Raw genomic sequence first — 15,745 nt, forward strand, 5'->3', positions numbered from 1 at the left:
GGTGCAAAGTCAGGGAGATAACAATGCATCGAGGGGAGGGACAAGTCCAGATGGTCAGCAAGGGGGAGGACACTGCTGCTGGCAGCCAGAGGGGCTCGGCCGAAGGAAGGGGGCTCCTTGCAAGGGGATTGGGGGGGAGGCTGGGGAAAGTCCCTCCGTGTCCTGAGAGACTCCTTGTCCTTGGGAGACTGGAGGCTGTTCAAGTGGCTTCCCTTCGCAGTGGCACATGTAGGAAAGGGGGGGCTGGGAGTGAGATTTGGGTCGGGAAGAAGGACAGAAGGACGGAGCAGATCAAGGAAGGGGGAGGAGTGGGGGGTTGAGGGGAGGTTTGAGGGGCAGTGGGCTGAAGGAACGGCTGAGGGAGTGGGGAAGGGTGGCTATAGGGGGACAGGGGCTGTGTCGTTTGACCCTCGGAAGACCCACCTGAAACAGAAACTGAGGAGTGCAAAAGGGGTTTTGTTTCCAAGTCTCCACTGGATGCGCACAAGCACCCAACGGAGCATGCGCACACTTCAGTTTAAACACAACAAACACAACCCCGTTTGCCGCTTCGCCCCGCTTCGTTGCCTGTGGTGTGATCGGCAACTCCCCCCTAACCTTCGGACCTCCACGGGAGTTACACGGGACATCGGATCGTGCAATCACGCGGTTATTTAGCCCGGGGCAAACAGCCAAGCTTCCCCCCCACATTTTACGGCCCATGTGACCGGAGCCTCAGTTTAATAATATATATCCTGAAAGTGACTTAACATTATCATGTATAACCCCAGTGCATGACTAGCAGGAAGGGTGAAGCAAATTGAAATCTAATATGACAAGAAGTCAGTGAGTGTCTCTTGATAGCACAAGTTCTAAGGAGATTAATACATCTTCTTGGTTCTCAAGACAAAGTATGAAACCTGTTTATGGATAATGGAAGAAAGAGTAGATTGAAAATGTCTGGAACACACTAAGTGAATACATTTAAATAAATTAATGTGACAGCTGTTCAACATCTTCAAACTATGGTATTCAAGGAAAAACGGCATTCCAACATTTTTTGTTGGAACTCTGGAGTTCTGATGACACTCATAAAAGGGCAACAGCATTCAGCAACAATCAAGGGGCTACAAGTAATCTATGTAGTCTAGTATATTTGTGAAAAATTCCACAGCATTTTCAAATCTCAGTTTGAAATAAGGCAAAACATAAAGCCAATAAAAATGGTTCTCTTGTTAAACTTCCTTTAAAAATACTTAAGAAGAAAACAGTTGTACCTATCACTTCTAACCTGTTTTCTCCAGGGAAAAAAAATGAATCCAAATGATGTGCAAGCCATTTATTACTGTGTGAATGCAACAGGCAGGAATTACAATACCTCAATAAACTGACCAATGTGTATAAAACAGATGAAATACAAAGACGGAGGAGCTCAGTACAGCAATAAAAATGCATCTCAAGATAGCCCTTGTTAATTTCCAATTTAGCATTGGGGGAGGGGTTCAATCTCCTGTTGCCCTAAAAGATGGTTGGAGGTTTTCTTCCATCTTTTCCACATTTTGCTGTGAATAGCCTGGTTTAAATTATGGTGAGCAACTGAGAGAACAAAACATATTGTTTTTAAAAAGAATGGAAGCAATGCATCTTGATGCTTTAAAAATGAATTTAAGTAGACCGTAAAGCAAAGATGACAAATGCTGTTTGTCTGAAGTCCAACTGTATGCGTAGTTAAAATCATTAAAGTTCTCATGGGGAATTGTACGGGGAGAAATAATTAAGAAATCTCTCCCACAACACTTCTGACCACCTTCTCATTGAGCAACACTATGGCGCTCTCTAAGCAAGATTTGTAGATTTTTGCTCACCTAACCGTGAAGTTCCGCAGTCTAGCGTAATTGCTCTGACTGCTGGGGTTAAAAGCTAAGAGAGAAAGAAATAACTCATCAATACTCAAGCTTCAGCAGAAGAAACCAGGAAGCCTTTTGTTTTACCACTTCCTCCCCATGCCATGGGGGGGGGGGAGTTTGCTGGAATACTTCCTTCATCTCCCATTCTTATATACTTTAACTAGTTAGAGCTGTATGCCTTTTGCAGTTACTGGATGTGAGGAGTTGTTGTGATTGATTAGAACAGGAGCAAGCAGTTTTCCTCTGATTGTAATTGAGTAGGGTCACCAATCACCAGGTGGGGCCTAGAGGTCTCCTGAAATTACAACTGATCAGAAATCAGTTCCCCCGGAGAAAATGGTGGCTTAAACTCTGCTGAGGTCTCTCCCCATAAACCATCCTCCCTAGGTTCTGTCCCAAAATTTCCTGGAATTTCCTAACCCAGAGTTGGCAACCCTACCTACAAGTCATTTTTTCTGCCATTTTGATTCAAACATAAAATTATATCATTATTGCTACCACTTTAAAAGAATATCTGCACAGCTACCAGAAGAGCCTGATCTCATCAAATCTCAGAAGCTAAGCAGGGTCAGCCATGGTTAGTACTTGGCTAGGAGACTCCAGGGTCACTATGCAGAGGAAGGCAATGGCACGAACTCTAATCTGGGAGAACCAGGTTTGATTCCCCATTCGTCCACTTGCACCTGGCTGGATGACCTTGGGCAAGCCGTAGTTCTGATAAGAGCTGTTCTTGAAAAAGAGCAGTTTCTGTCAAGAGCTCTCTCAGCCCCACCTACCTCACAGGGTGTCTGTTGTGGGGAGGGGAAGGGAAAGGAGTTTGTAAGCCACTCTGAGACACCTTTGGGTAGTGAAGGGCAGGGTATAAATCCAATCTCTTCTCTTCTCCTTCTATGAACATCTTTTTTCCCTTGAAAGCCCTATGTGGCCACCATAAATCAGCTGCAACTTGACAGCACTTTACACACACAACACAACATGGCTATCAAAGCATACTATAGTCAAGGCCGAGGTAGATCTGTGTATATTTTTAAGTGGTTTCATGCATCTACCTGGCCTTTCCCAAATTTTTCTCCTCTCTGTGGTGCCTTGCATTGTGTCAGAGGCCACTTAGTCTTTTGGAAGGACTTTAACAACAGCTCCAGACAGGAAGACTTGTTTCAGAATCTCTGATATATTTGCAGGATCTGTTCTGGTAGCCTCAGCCTTTTACTGCTGCAAAGCCCCAGTAGATCAGTGACCTCTGAAACACATAGTTCTACTTGGACTTCATATTTCCTTTTTACCAAACAGCTACTCAGAACCAGCACAGTTAGATGCCATTTAAATGTTACTGTGGCACTGTAGGATGAATCCAAAGGAAAGTGCTTCCCATGCTGCTGGCGTAACATTTAAAGGGCACCTTATTCTTGGAAATGTGCCACTGAACTCAGTGGGACCCACTAACAAGAAATGTGGTGCAAAATAATTTAAGCTTCTTACATTAAATTATATAATTTTTTTTAGCCATGACAAGATATTCCGCAGCATTCCCTGAACAGGCAGGGTTTTCCCCCGACTGAACTTACAATACACTTCAGTTTATAAAATCTATCCTTTCAAGAAATGTACACAATTAAAAAAAGAAAGCCCCAAACGTATGTTACACCAGTGATGTGACGCTAGAGTGCTGTATATCATTACTAATAGAAAATATAATAGCTTTTTTTTGCTCACTTAAATCAAAGCAATTAGCCTTGAAATAAAACCTGGCCAAAATGCTAGTAACTCTGTAAGAAAACAAATGCTACATAGTTAACTGGTTTCATTTTATTACTTCACCTGAAAGCAACTGAGGGTTAAGTGTCAATACTGCAAGTTTTGAAATCATACATAAGGTTGGCACTGATATGTTTTAATTTTTTAAACAATCAAGAGCAGGGTCTCATTTATATTAATTTTATTGATAATACAGCTCCCTTTATGCAGAACACATTTTCTTTGTAAATAAATGCCTTGTATTTAAATAGAACCTTCCCAGAAAGGAAGTATTGGCTACTGTTACATCAACTAGATATGTGCTTAAAGTTAAATGATCGAACAAATAGAAGCCTGCAAGCATTTTCAGATCTGTTTGTTTTCTAATCCTTTCATTATTCCATTTGCACAGACATGCATATGCTGACTGCCCTGTGACAGTGCTGCTATACATTGCTCTGCATCCATTCCTAACCCACATAGCCCATTCTGTCCTTAGCTCCTTGGAACCTAGCAGCTTAATTCCTTCACAGTCAGATGTGAACACTGCAAGACTCAAGCCTGCAGTCATCTCTTTTATTTGCTTTAATTTCCTCTGGACTTTCTTGGCAAAATTACTTTTCAGAAAACCTGTGTGTTCTGTGCTTTATTTTGACACATTTCATACTCCTGTAACTGCAAGAAATGCATTAACTGTTCTTCCAAAAACAACTTTTGACTATGCTATCAATATATTGACAAGTTGGGGACCCACAAGGAATTGAGAGAGAAATAAATCACTAGGAAACTTCTCCCTGACCCAAATCGCCCCCCTCCAGGATACTATAAGCTCTTTTGCACTTGAACAGGTCCATTTTTCCGTCTCCCTTTGTTTGCCCCCCATTGCCCTCTGCATTCACAGTATCTTGTGTTTTTGAAAGGAAAATGACTTATTATTCTTTTTAATTTATAAAGATATATTATTTGCAGGGCCACATTAACATACTGGCAGGCCATGGATGAAACAAAATAACAGGCCCCTTGCTTACCCTTTCTTAATTAGAAGCAACTGGGGACATGGTTTATGGGGTGAGGGGGGTAAGAAACTTCCTTGCACTTCTGTTCAACATTATGTCAAATCTAACAGAATTATGACAAACTTACTGCTTACTGTCGAGAGGGACAGACTATGCCAAACATTTTGTAATTGTTTCCCACAGGTGCCCAAACCCAGTGAGTTAGGCTTACCTCTCAACTCTGCTGCAAGTAAAAAGCTGTGTAGAGTTGCCAGCCAGTGGCTAAAGACCAGGAGGAGTAGGGGCATGTAGGGAGCACCATCGGCAAAATTAACAAAAAGCCCACTTCTAACAAACAAACAAACCAGTCTGATAATGACTGGGCATGTTCCAGGAGGCCCAGAATTCTGGGAGCAGTCAGTAGACAGTTAAGGGGGAAAGTGGACTGTTCTATGTCCTGAGAACTTATAAAATCCCAGAGAAAGAGAGATATTGGGCATGGGTGGGGGGGGTCCAAATCACATCTCCCTCTTGCAAGTCCTCCACCCGTCAGTCTAAAACAAAACATCACAAGGTTGAGAGCCTATCAGCAAGGCAGTGAAACATAGCCACCCATTGACCAGGTGGGAGTTTCTGCATAGTTGGGGTATTCCAAATGCGAAGAATAATCAAGGCCATTTTATCCAATGGGCAAAGGAGGGGTGATTGCCCCGGGCCCACAGCCACACACAGGGAACTGCTCCCAGTATTAGCAACACTGCCACTTCCCCACAGTCGCTTGCTCCTTCCCTTCCCTACCTACATGGAATAGCAGGGAAGTGACATTGCACACAGCAAGACATGTTCATCGCTGCTGCAGTGGAATTGTTCACGCCCAATGGGATGCAGAAGGTGAGACAAGCTTATTGTCCTTGCCTATTGTCACTACTTTGTGCATGGGTAGCCTTTTTTAATTTAAGGCGTATGTCTTTCCTTACAAATCTCAGGCTCCACCATTGCAAATTTTAACTGAATCTTTATGTATTCATATATAGCAAGCAGCATAACTGTTTTTGTGTATATTTTAATCTTTTAAAACAAAGAAAATCTTTCATAAACAGTTAACTTGCCATGATTTTGGTTCTCCAAAGTGAAGATAATTTATACTGTAGAGATCCATATCTTCAGTGTGCCATGCAAATGTTGTTTTCCACATGCCAAAGTACAGATATGGAGTGTTGACACCCTCAATAGAGATTCCACAGTCTTCTTCTACAACATCCAATATACTATTGAGATGAGCAATATTCCATTCATTAACATTCTGGAACAAAGACATGATATCTGATCAGTAGGATATGAATAAATAAATGCAAACCCATACAATTAGCTTTTCTCTAAAAAGGCAAAATCTGTGGCATCATGGGAGACATCAGAACAATTACTTTTCTCTTTATAATTTGGCCAGGTAACTTCACTGGACTCAGAACAATTACTTTTATATACAATTAGCAATTATAATTTGGCCAGGTAACTTCACTGGACAAGGTAGGCCTCTGTTCAGAGCAGGGTAGTTATAAATGCACATTGAAGGCACCAAGAGCCTGTTTGCTTTTTTTAGTGAAAAGTTGGGACTTAAGCATAACTAATTTTCTGAACTGGAGTCAAAGGGTGGATTCAAGTAAATGTTAAAAAGCAGATGCCTAGATAGTAGGCAGTTACTATCTTAAAAATAAGAGCCCTGTGAGATAAGACCAATGGTCGATCTTTTCCAAAATCCTGTTTTTCCACCGTGGCTGATCAGAAGGCCCAGAAAGCCCACAGCAGGGGCAATAAGACCAAAACCTCCCTCCACTGCTGCCCTCCAGAAAGGTGCCCTCCCAGAGCCATCATGGCAAGAACCCATCTTAAAGCCCATCTAAGCTAATGGCCCATCACCACATCTCACAGCCGCAAGTTCCACAAGTGAACTCCATATTGTGTAAAATATTTTATTTTGTCTGTTCATAAGTGTGTCTGGGTGCTTAGTATTTTTCAAGAAAGGTAAAAAGTTTTCTCCACACCATGCAAATAATACAGTAGTGCCATGAGTCAAGAATAAAAGCTAATTTAGGAACAGGTAATCAGTTTCAATTAAAACTTTTATATCCTGCCTTTCTTTCCAACTAAGGCACCAAAGACTTAAAAAGACATTAAAATCAACTTTTTAAAAGCCATATATACACAGTAATGCAAAAAATCAAGAAAGAGAATCAATAAGGAAGAAAAACAAAATAAAGCAAAAGTCTTCACCTGCTTGCAGAAGACAATAATCGATGGGGACAGATGAATCTTCCTGGGGAGAGAGTTTCACAGTTTTGGTGTCATGACAGAGAAGGCCCTTTGTCAAGTTGTCCCCTCTCACCTCAGATGACGGGGGCATGTGAAGCAGAGCCCCCAAAGATTACCGTAATGGTCAGACAGTGTCATAGTGGAGTAGATGGTCATTAAGATTTTCTGGCCCCATGTCATATAGGGCTTTAAAGGTCAATACCCATATGCTGAATTGGATCTAGAAGCTAGTTGAAAACTAGTGTCGTTGAAACAAGACTTGAGCAGTATGGCTTCTAAAACCCATTCCAGCCAAGCATTCTGTACCAACTGTAGTTTCCAGGCACACTTCAAGGGCAGCCCTAGACAGAGCACACTGCAGTAATCTAATCTAGGTGTTACCAGGGCACCACAGTGGCAAGATCTTTTTTCCCAGAAAGTCCTCAGTTGGCTCACCAACTGGAGCTGGTGGAAGGCACTCCTGACCAGAGCTGCCAACAGGAGGCAACTTGCTTTGGCCACAGGGTCTTATTCTCCCCATGAAGAAGAAAGTTTGCAGTAGGTCACATTCTTAGATGCCTCATTGATCCTAGATATCCCAGTAGCAGAGATGATAAGGAGTGAGTGTGTCCAGCTTAGGTTGATTCAACAACTACAGCTTTTCTGGAAAAGGCAGAGGGAGCCACAATCAAACAGGCTGGACTACTGTAATATGCTCTACATAAGGCTGTCTTTGAAGACAGTTTGGAAACGTCAATTGGTTCAGAACACAGCAGCTAGGATGTTTACAGGTGCTGAGTGCAGCAAACATACTAATTCCATTTTGCAACAACTATGTTGGCTCCCAGTGTACTTCTCAGCCCAACACAAAGTAATGGTGTGCATCTTTGAAGCCCTAAATGGTTTGAATCCAAAGTACTTGACTGACCATCTCCACCAGTACATACCAGCTTGTGTCCTGAGTCAATTGCAAAACCTTACTGCAGGAACTCTGGTCACAGAAATCTGATCTGTAAGAATGTTCATGGCTGCGGTCAGGTGTGCATTTTGATCTGCTGTTGCCTCACCTCTAATTGATCCAGGGTATTTTTTAACAGAGAATACTGATCAGACTCACCCCTTTTAGCACTCATCAAAGCACTTTTACACTGTCCTTGATTGATCAGATGCACATCAGACCCAGCAGTCAAGGAGTGTTGCTGTCGGCCACTTTTTAAAAATGGTTTCTCCCTTGAACATGCCCACAAGCACTGATATGCCTTCTGGGATATGTGGTTCATGGGGCCATCAACCATTTTTTAAAAAGTTTGTCTTCTGAGCATGTGCACAAGCGCTGATCAGCCAGCTGGGACATGTAGTCCCCCCCCCTTTCTAAACTTTTTAATTTACCCCTTCCCCAAAGCAGAGGAAAAAGCTGAAGTACAGGGGCATCTTTTTAAAAAAGTTTTTATGAAGAAAACAAAGTTTAGAGCAGCCCCTGTGGGAGAGGGGAAGAGAGAGAGGGGTGTGAATATGCAGTTATGTGCACATCATTAACTAATAAAAATGGCGGCTGAAAAACAAGAGACTAGTCAGATCTGCCTAATGGCTTGGGTGTGCAACAGAGCGGTCGGACAACAGGAAATCCAGTTTGAAACCAGCTCAGGCCAAAAGGACTGGACTTTCACAGGCATCAAAGAAACATACTGTGTGGGGGAGGAACGGGACACAGATGACTGGACACAGATGTTGCTGTCTCATCATGTATTTTAAATCTGTAAGGGAACAGCAACAGATCAAACTGCATGTCTGATCACAACCCATGAGGGCTTTCTTGAGAACCATCCCTGCTCTTTGGAACCTTCTCTCTCCACTGCACTGCAGGTGGTTTCTTCCTTAGAGGCCTTCCAGCCTAATTTTTTATTCCAAAAGGCCATTTTGAGTTAAATCTTGTGCTTGTAAGTTTCTAAGTGGTTACCTACTTCAACTGTTTTGAACAGAGTTCAGGGAGGGCAGGGTATAAACTGAATGAATGAATGAATGAATGAATGAATGAATGAATGAATGAATGAATGAATGAATGACATATAATAACAGTGCAATCCTAAGGGGGGGCTGAAAGCACTCAGGAAGCCAACTGACACATAAACCGGCATATTTCCAAGATAGGAAGATGTAAGGGCCAGTAACAATGGCACAGGCCTCCAACACCTCTCCATGGCTCTTGGGCACTGGCAGAGGCCATGGCAGCTGCCTGTTGGTACAACCAAGGCATAGGTCCCTGCGCCAGTGTGGCTGTGGGCAGTTTCAGGGGTGTGGCCAGAGTTAGTTGGCTCCCTGAGGCCTTTCAGCCTGGGAATGCCCCCCATCAGAGGTGGAAAGTTAAGCCAACAAAAAAAACATGGCATGGCCCACAGGCACCAACTGAACTGAAAAATCAAGTGCCCCCCCCCCCAACTGCAGCCAGGCCATTGGACCTGGAGGAGCTCAGGATGCATACTACAGGTTCAACCAATCACCTCTCTTCCCAGAGGTGGCCAAGTCCCCTCCCTGGCACCCAATCACAACCCCCCCCCCCCCCCCCCCTACAAAAAACCCACCCATCCTACAAAAACCTCAGCCAGGACATCATACAACTCAGTACTTAGGGCACGCAGCATAGGACTCTGTTTCAGACCTCCTTGCTGTTCTGACTTAGAGCAAGCAGCTAGGCACTTTGGTGGTGGGAAAAGCACAGAGAGAGCACTTAGCACTAGAGGGCAAGTGCTTTGTACTTATACCCAACAAGGAGAGCAAAGTCCATACCTTGTGGCTGACCTCTCTCATTTCAGAATCCTAATAGGTCCACCTATTAGGTGCTGCTGGTCCACCGCCTTGCCGACGTGGGGATCCAGGGGCTCGCCCTTCAATGGCTTGCCTTTTTTCTACAAGGTCGGGGACAGAGGGTTGTGCTGGGGGAGCAGCAGTCCCAGAGGCACCTGCTTGAATGTGGAGTGCCTCAGGGAGCAGTGCTCTCCCTGATGCTATTTAGTATATATATGCGCCCCCTCACCCAGATTGTCCGAAGGTATGGGCTTGGGTGTCATCAGTATGCAGATGACACCCAGCTCTATCTGTGGTTGGGCGGCCGATCGGACTCCGTCCCAGAAGATCTTCAACGGGCTCTACAGGCCGTGGCTGGGTGGTTCAGGCTGAGCCGGCTGAAGCTGAATCCGGCGAAGACGGATGTCCTGTGTCTGGGTCGGGGTGGCATGGGATTGGGGCTCCCACTTCCGGCCTTCGATGGGGCTCTTCTTGTGCCAGCTTCGGAGGTTAGGAGTCTGGGGGTGCTCCTGGACCCCACCTTAACAATGGAGGCCCAAGTTAGCGGCCACTGCTAGAGCAGCCTTTTATCATCTTCAGCTGGTATGGCAGTTGGTCCCCTTCCTTAGCCGCGATGATCTGGCCACAGTGATCCATGCGACGGTCACCTCGAGGCTAGACTACTGTAACGCTCTCTACATAAGGCTGTCTTTGTCACAAATTCGGAGGCTGCAGCTGGTGCAGAATGCGGCGGCCAGGTTGCTGGTGGGTGTCCCTAAATAGGAAGACATCCAACGTGTGCTGAAGGCGCTGCACTGGCTGTCTACAAAACAATCAAGATACAAATATCTGCTATAGTCACAATTCCATCTGGTGACCCCGGGCCCTAAAGAGGCCAGGCTAGCTACCATGAGGGCCAGGCCCTTTTCGGTGGCGGCTCCAACCTGGTGGAATGAGCTCCCGGAGGAGATCAGGGCTCTGCGGGACCTTTTACAGTTCCGCAGAGCCTGCAAGATGGAGCTCTTCCGCCAGGCTTTTGAGTAAGAGCCGCCGCCGCCACTACCACCACCGCATAATTGTAGAGCAGAACTGCCGGGTTGGGCCGATGGAGTAATTGGAACATCGTGGCTCATGGCGTCCCCTTTCTGACCTCGGACCCCCTCCTGATATACAATGGAGAGTGTGTAATTTTAGCCTTTCATGTATCCAGTGAGCTGTGAATTTTTTAGCTTTAGTTGTTTTAATCTATTTATTTTTATTGCACTTGTGCCTTGTAAGCCGCCCTGAGCCTGCGTGCGGGGAGGGCGGGATATAAATGGAATGAAATAAAATAAATAAAGGTACCCCACCTTTGGAGGCTCAACCCAACTGGGCATTGACAGGTAAGCAAGGGCAACGATCCCAAACCTGCTCCCCCATTTCTCTCGCTTGAGGCCAGATGCCGGTGATGGCATCTCTTGCACTCTCAAGCCCAGCACTGAATTCATGCAGGGGCAACACAAGCCAGGGCTCCCGACATGCCATGGGAAAAGATCCTAGAAAAGTTTCCCATGGGGGATGTTTCCAGCACAAAACTGGGCTGTAAGCTCTGTTGTTTGCCCATTTCCCACCCTCAGGAGTGGACAGGGCATGTCAGTGGTTTGGCGAAAGAAGAAGATATTTGATTTATACCCCACCCTTCCCTCAGAGTGGCTTACAAACTCCTTTCCCTTCCCCTCCCCACAACAGGATCAGAGCCTTGAGCAGCAGCTGCAGGTGCTGTTGTGGATGGATTACCAGCAATCCCTTCAACACAGGACAGGTAAATGTGATTCAGATGGCACCATCAAGGGGGGTTATGGTGAAGACACCCCCCATGGGGCTACATTTGCAGACCCTGTCAGGATAATACATCCTTGGCTGAGCCTGGCATGGCACTTGTGCCCAGTTGTCATGGCTGCATGTATCTCTGTTTTGCTTTACTGCAGGTGAAGATCCAACAGAGGGACTTGTGGGTGTGGCTTATTCCGCCTCCCCCCACACTCTGCTCTGTCTGCTGTCCCAGTCCTCCTCTTGGAGTGGAGCGTTGCACCCTTCAATGCCATCCCACTTAGACGCATACCATGCCATGGATCCTCAGTCCTCCATCCAGGGAGGTAACAAATGGAGTCTTCACACCTCGCCACAATTTTCAGTTCAATAAAGACTGTGCTGTGACACAACTGTGTCTCTGTTTAGTTTTGACTACATGACAGGAGCTGCACACCCCTCCCTGCCCCACTCCTTCCCCATCCCATCTGTGACTCTCCCTGAGGGCTGCTCGATGACATGACCAGGAAGGAGGACTCTTGGGTGCCTTGGATGGCTATGGATGGTTCTGCAGGTGCCACTGGTCATGTTGTTGTTCAGTTGCACAGTCGAGTCCGACTCTTTGCGACCCCATGGACCACATCACGCCAGGCCCTCCTGTCTTCCGTTGTGCTCCGGAGTTTGATTAATTTTATGTTCGTTGCATTGATAACACTGTCTAACCATCTCATCCTTTGCCGTCCCCTTCTTCTTCTACCTTCAATCTTCCCCAGCATCAGGGTCTTCTCCAGTGAGTGCTCCCTTCTCATTTGGTGGCCAAAGTATTTGAGCTTCAGTATCTGGCCTTCCAGGGAACAGTCAGGGTTGATTTATTTTAGGATTAACTGATCTGATCTTCTTGCAGGCCAAGGGACTCTCAGGAGTCTTCTCCAGTGCCAAAATTCGAAAGCATCTATTCTTCGGCACTTGATCTTCCTTATGGTCCAACTCCCGCAGCCATACATTACTACTGGGAATACCATTGCTTTGACCATACAGACTTTTGTTGGCAGGGTGATGTCTCCACTTTTTATTTGCTGTCTAGGTTTACCATAGCTTTCCTCCCAGGGAGCAGGCATCTTTTAATTTCATGGCTGCAGTCACCATCTGAAGTGATCTTGAATTCCAGGAATATGAAGTCTGTCACTGCTTCCATGATTTACCCTTCTGTTTGCCAAGGAGTGATGGGGCCGGATGCCATGATCTTAGTTTTTTTGATGTTGAGTTTCAAGCCCACTTTTGCGCTCTCCTCTTTCACTCTGCACAAGAGGCTCTTTAGGTCCTCTTCACATTCTGCCATTAGAGTGGTATCGTCTGCATATCTGAGGTTGTTGATATTTTCCCCGGCAATCTTAATTCCAGCTCATGATTCATCCAAGCCGGTATTTCGCATGGCTCAAGTGGTTAAGACGCTGAACTGCAGGCTGTGGAAGGTCAGTAGTTCAGCAGTTTGAGACCCGAGTTGCCGCATGACGGAGTGAGCTCCCGTCTCTAGTTCCAGCTCCTGCCAACCTAGCAGTTCGAAAGCAAGAAATTGCAAGTAGATAAATAGGTACCACTTCAGTGGGAAGGTAACAGCATTTCGTGCGCCTTGTTGTTTAGTCATGCCGGCCACATGACCACGGAAATGTCTTCAGACAGCGCTGGCTCTTCGGCTTTGAAACGGAGATGAGCACCGCAACCCTAGAGTCAGATTCGACTGGCTTTCGAGCAAGGGAATGACCCTTATACAGGTTTCTCAGGAGACATGTGAGGTGGTCTGGTACTCCCATCTCTTTAAGGACTTGTCATTGTTGTGAGCCGCACAATCAAAGGCTTTAGCATAATCAATGAAGCAGAAGTAGATGCTTTTCTGGTACTCTCTTGCTTTCTCCATAATCCAGCAAATGTTGGCAATTTGATCTCTGGTTCCTCTACCTCTTCAAAACCCAGCTTGTACTTCAGGCAGTTCTCTATCCATGTACTGCTGAAGCCTAGCTTGTAGGATCTTGAGCATGACATTGCTAGCGTGTGAAATGAGTGCAATTGTGCGATAGTCTGAACATTCCTTGGCATTGCCCTTCTTTGGGATTGTAATGTAAACTGATTGGTTCTGGATTGGTTCTGGATAGTGCCACTGCCTCTACACAATACCTCCACCGACCATAGCGCCATGGTTGCTACGGAAGCTACCCCAGTGACATTCAGAACACACTGCAAACCCATCGAATTTGTCTGTTGGCCACTGCGTAACTTATCCCCAAGAGAATGGATAGCGCTGCTGTAGTTACACAGCAGTTGTCCACCTCAGTGCAGGCGCAGCACAGGTTTGCTCTGTAAATTACCTTGAGTATCTATTTTTAAAGAGAAAGACAAGATAAATGTTCTAATAACTAAATAAATGCACAATTTTATAAATCTTTATTCTGCCTCCTCATCACTTTCCCCCCCCAACACTGAAAAGTTCAACTCTTAAAGCCTTTCCCTTATAAGGAAGGTATTCCAACCCCTTGATCATGTTGATTGCCCTTTCTGGTATCTCTTTCTGTCTTTGAAACCAGAATAGTATACAGTATTCCAAATGCATCAGTTTTACCACCACGAGTCTCCACTCTAAATCTCGTCTTTCCTACAAAGATATTCAGTGACATTAGGCAAACCACTCTATCTTTTATCTGCAATGTAAAGATAATCCTGACCTACCTTACAGGATTGTTGTAAGGATTAAAGGTACACAAAGCATTATAATGCCAGTCATAATAATTATTATTCATGGAAATGTTGCCAAATCCATTTGATCCAGTACGGTTATGTTTTAACTGTCACAGGAAAACCATTAAGCTATCAAATGCAGCACTAATGTAATTGTTCAAAAAGTAACTGGCATTCCAGCTGATAAGAGTTATGTGGGAATTAACTTCTGCAACATGAGACTATAATACTGTGGTGTAGGTGTGTGTATGTTTCTTTAAGAAAACTGTTATGGAGAAAGGTGTATATAAGTCAGATGTAAGAATCAGGAGCGCATGCAGTTGTAAGAATGTGTTTTAACTGCTATTTGGCTGACTAAACAGACATAACAAATTGGCAATGAAGATGTGCTGGCTTTTTTGCCTTTGAATCCACCAGCACCTTTTTGCAAAGTCCAGGAGAGCCTCCAGTTGCTTTTACTTCATGGATTCATACTTTTGATTATTATCTGCTTGCAATTAGTGACACAGATGTGTCTGAAGAGAGAAAACTTGCACTGCTTATTCACTCCTTGGGAGTAGAAGGGCAACACATTTCCTCTTGCTAATGGTAAATACTGCACTGATGGTAAATACTGCACTGAAGGATTTCTTTGTGCCCAGAGTTAATGTGGTAGCTAATTGTCATAAATTTCATCAGAGTGAACAGAAGCCGGGAGAGTCAACTTTACAATATATTGCTGTTTTGAGAGACTTAATTGGCCACTGTGAGGTTGGAACATTGGCTGATGAGGTGATTAGAGCTGGTTGAAAAGACAAATATGCCTCGCATATGAGAATGGTTGCTTTTAGAACCAGGATTCCCTTTGAAGAAAGCTATAGCAATTCAAACCAAGGCAATTTCGAACGAAACTAAGATGATAAATTCAGGAACTGCAGATATAAGTACAAAATGTGGACTTGTTGCAGAATGCTCCAATACAGAATCAAGATGCTACAAAGGAACTGAAGAAACATACTGAAAAGTTATGGAGTCAGTGAAGTAGAACATAAACAAAAATGTGTCTTCATTGTGGTTCTATACAGCATCTTGCACTAAGTTATCCTAAGTGTCCTGCAAAAGGAGAACAATGCAACTATTGCAAGAAGATTGGACATTTTGCTAAGGCCTGTCATAGCCAACAGAGTTATCACCAAGTGCATGCAATTCAAGTGCCTCGTGTAAATGTTTTAAATGTGCATGGGAGTAGATCTGTGTCTGTAGCAAAAAGAATTACATGTACTGGTAAGATCTTTGCTATCCCTTTTGGAAAGGGTTAGTATATTGAGTTGATGCTAGCTACTATTCAGCAGTCTCCATATTATCTGAGGCACTTTACTTGCAATATTTTGGTGTAACCAAAACTGCAGTTGTTATGTTATTTAAAGAACCAAATACCTTTATGTGATTGTTTACCCGCTGAAGTGAGTTTTCGTGCATATTGTGCACCAATGGAATTTTATATTGTACCTAAAGGTACTCTTATCCTTGGCAGGGATTTGTTTGCGGCATTAAAACTGACTG

At 44.5% G+C, this 15,745-nt stretch overlaps 1 protein-coding gene across 1 annotated transcript in view; it reads right to left on the reverse strand.

Annotated features, from left to right (window-relative positions):
- Positions 1-5,853, reverse strand: part of KDM4C (lysine (K)-specific demethylase 4C) — a 276,891-nt gene extending 271,038 nt beyond the window's left edge. The window contains exon 1 of the mRNA XM_015417984.1: positions 5,725-5,853. Within this exon, the coding sequence (XP_015273470.1) occupies positions 5,725-5,810 (86 nt within the window). The 5' untranslated portion in view covers positions 5,811-5,853. The remainder of the gene's footprint in view (positions 1-5,724) is intronic.
- Between the last annotated feature and the right edge of the window lie 9,892 nt (positions 5,854-15,745).

The sequence above is a fragment of the Gekko japonicus genome, unplaced genomic scaffold (assembly GCF_001447785.1).
Source record: "Gekko japonicus isolate JY-2015 unplaced genomic scaffold, Gekko_japonicus_V1.1 scaffold1084, whole genome shotgun sequence".
Classification (NCBI taxonomy): domain Eukaryota; kingdom Metazoa; phylum Chordata; class Lepidosauria; order Squamata; family Gekkonidae; genus Gekko; species Gekko japonicus.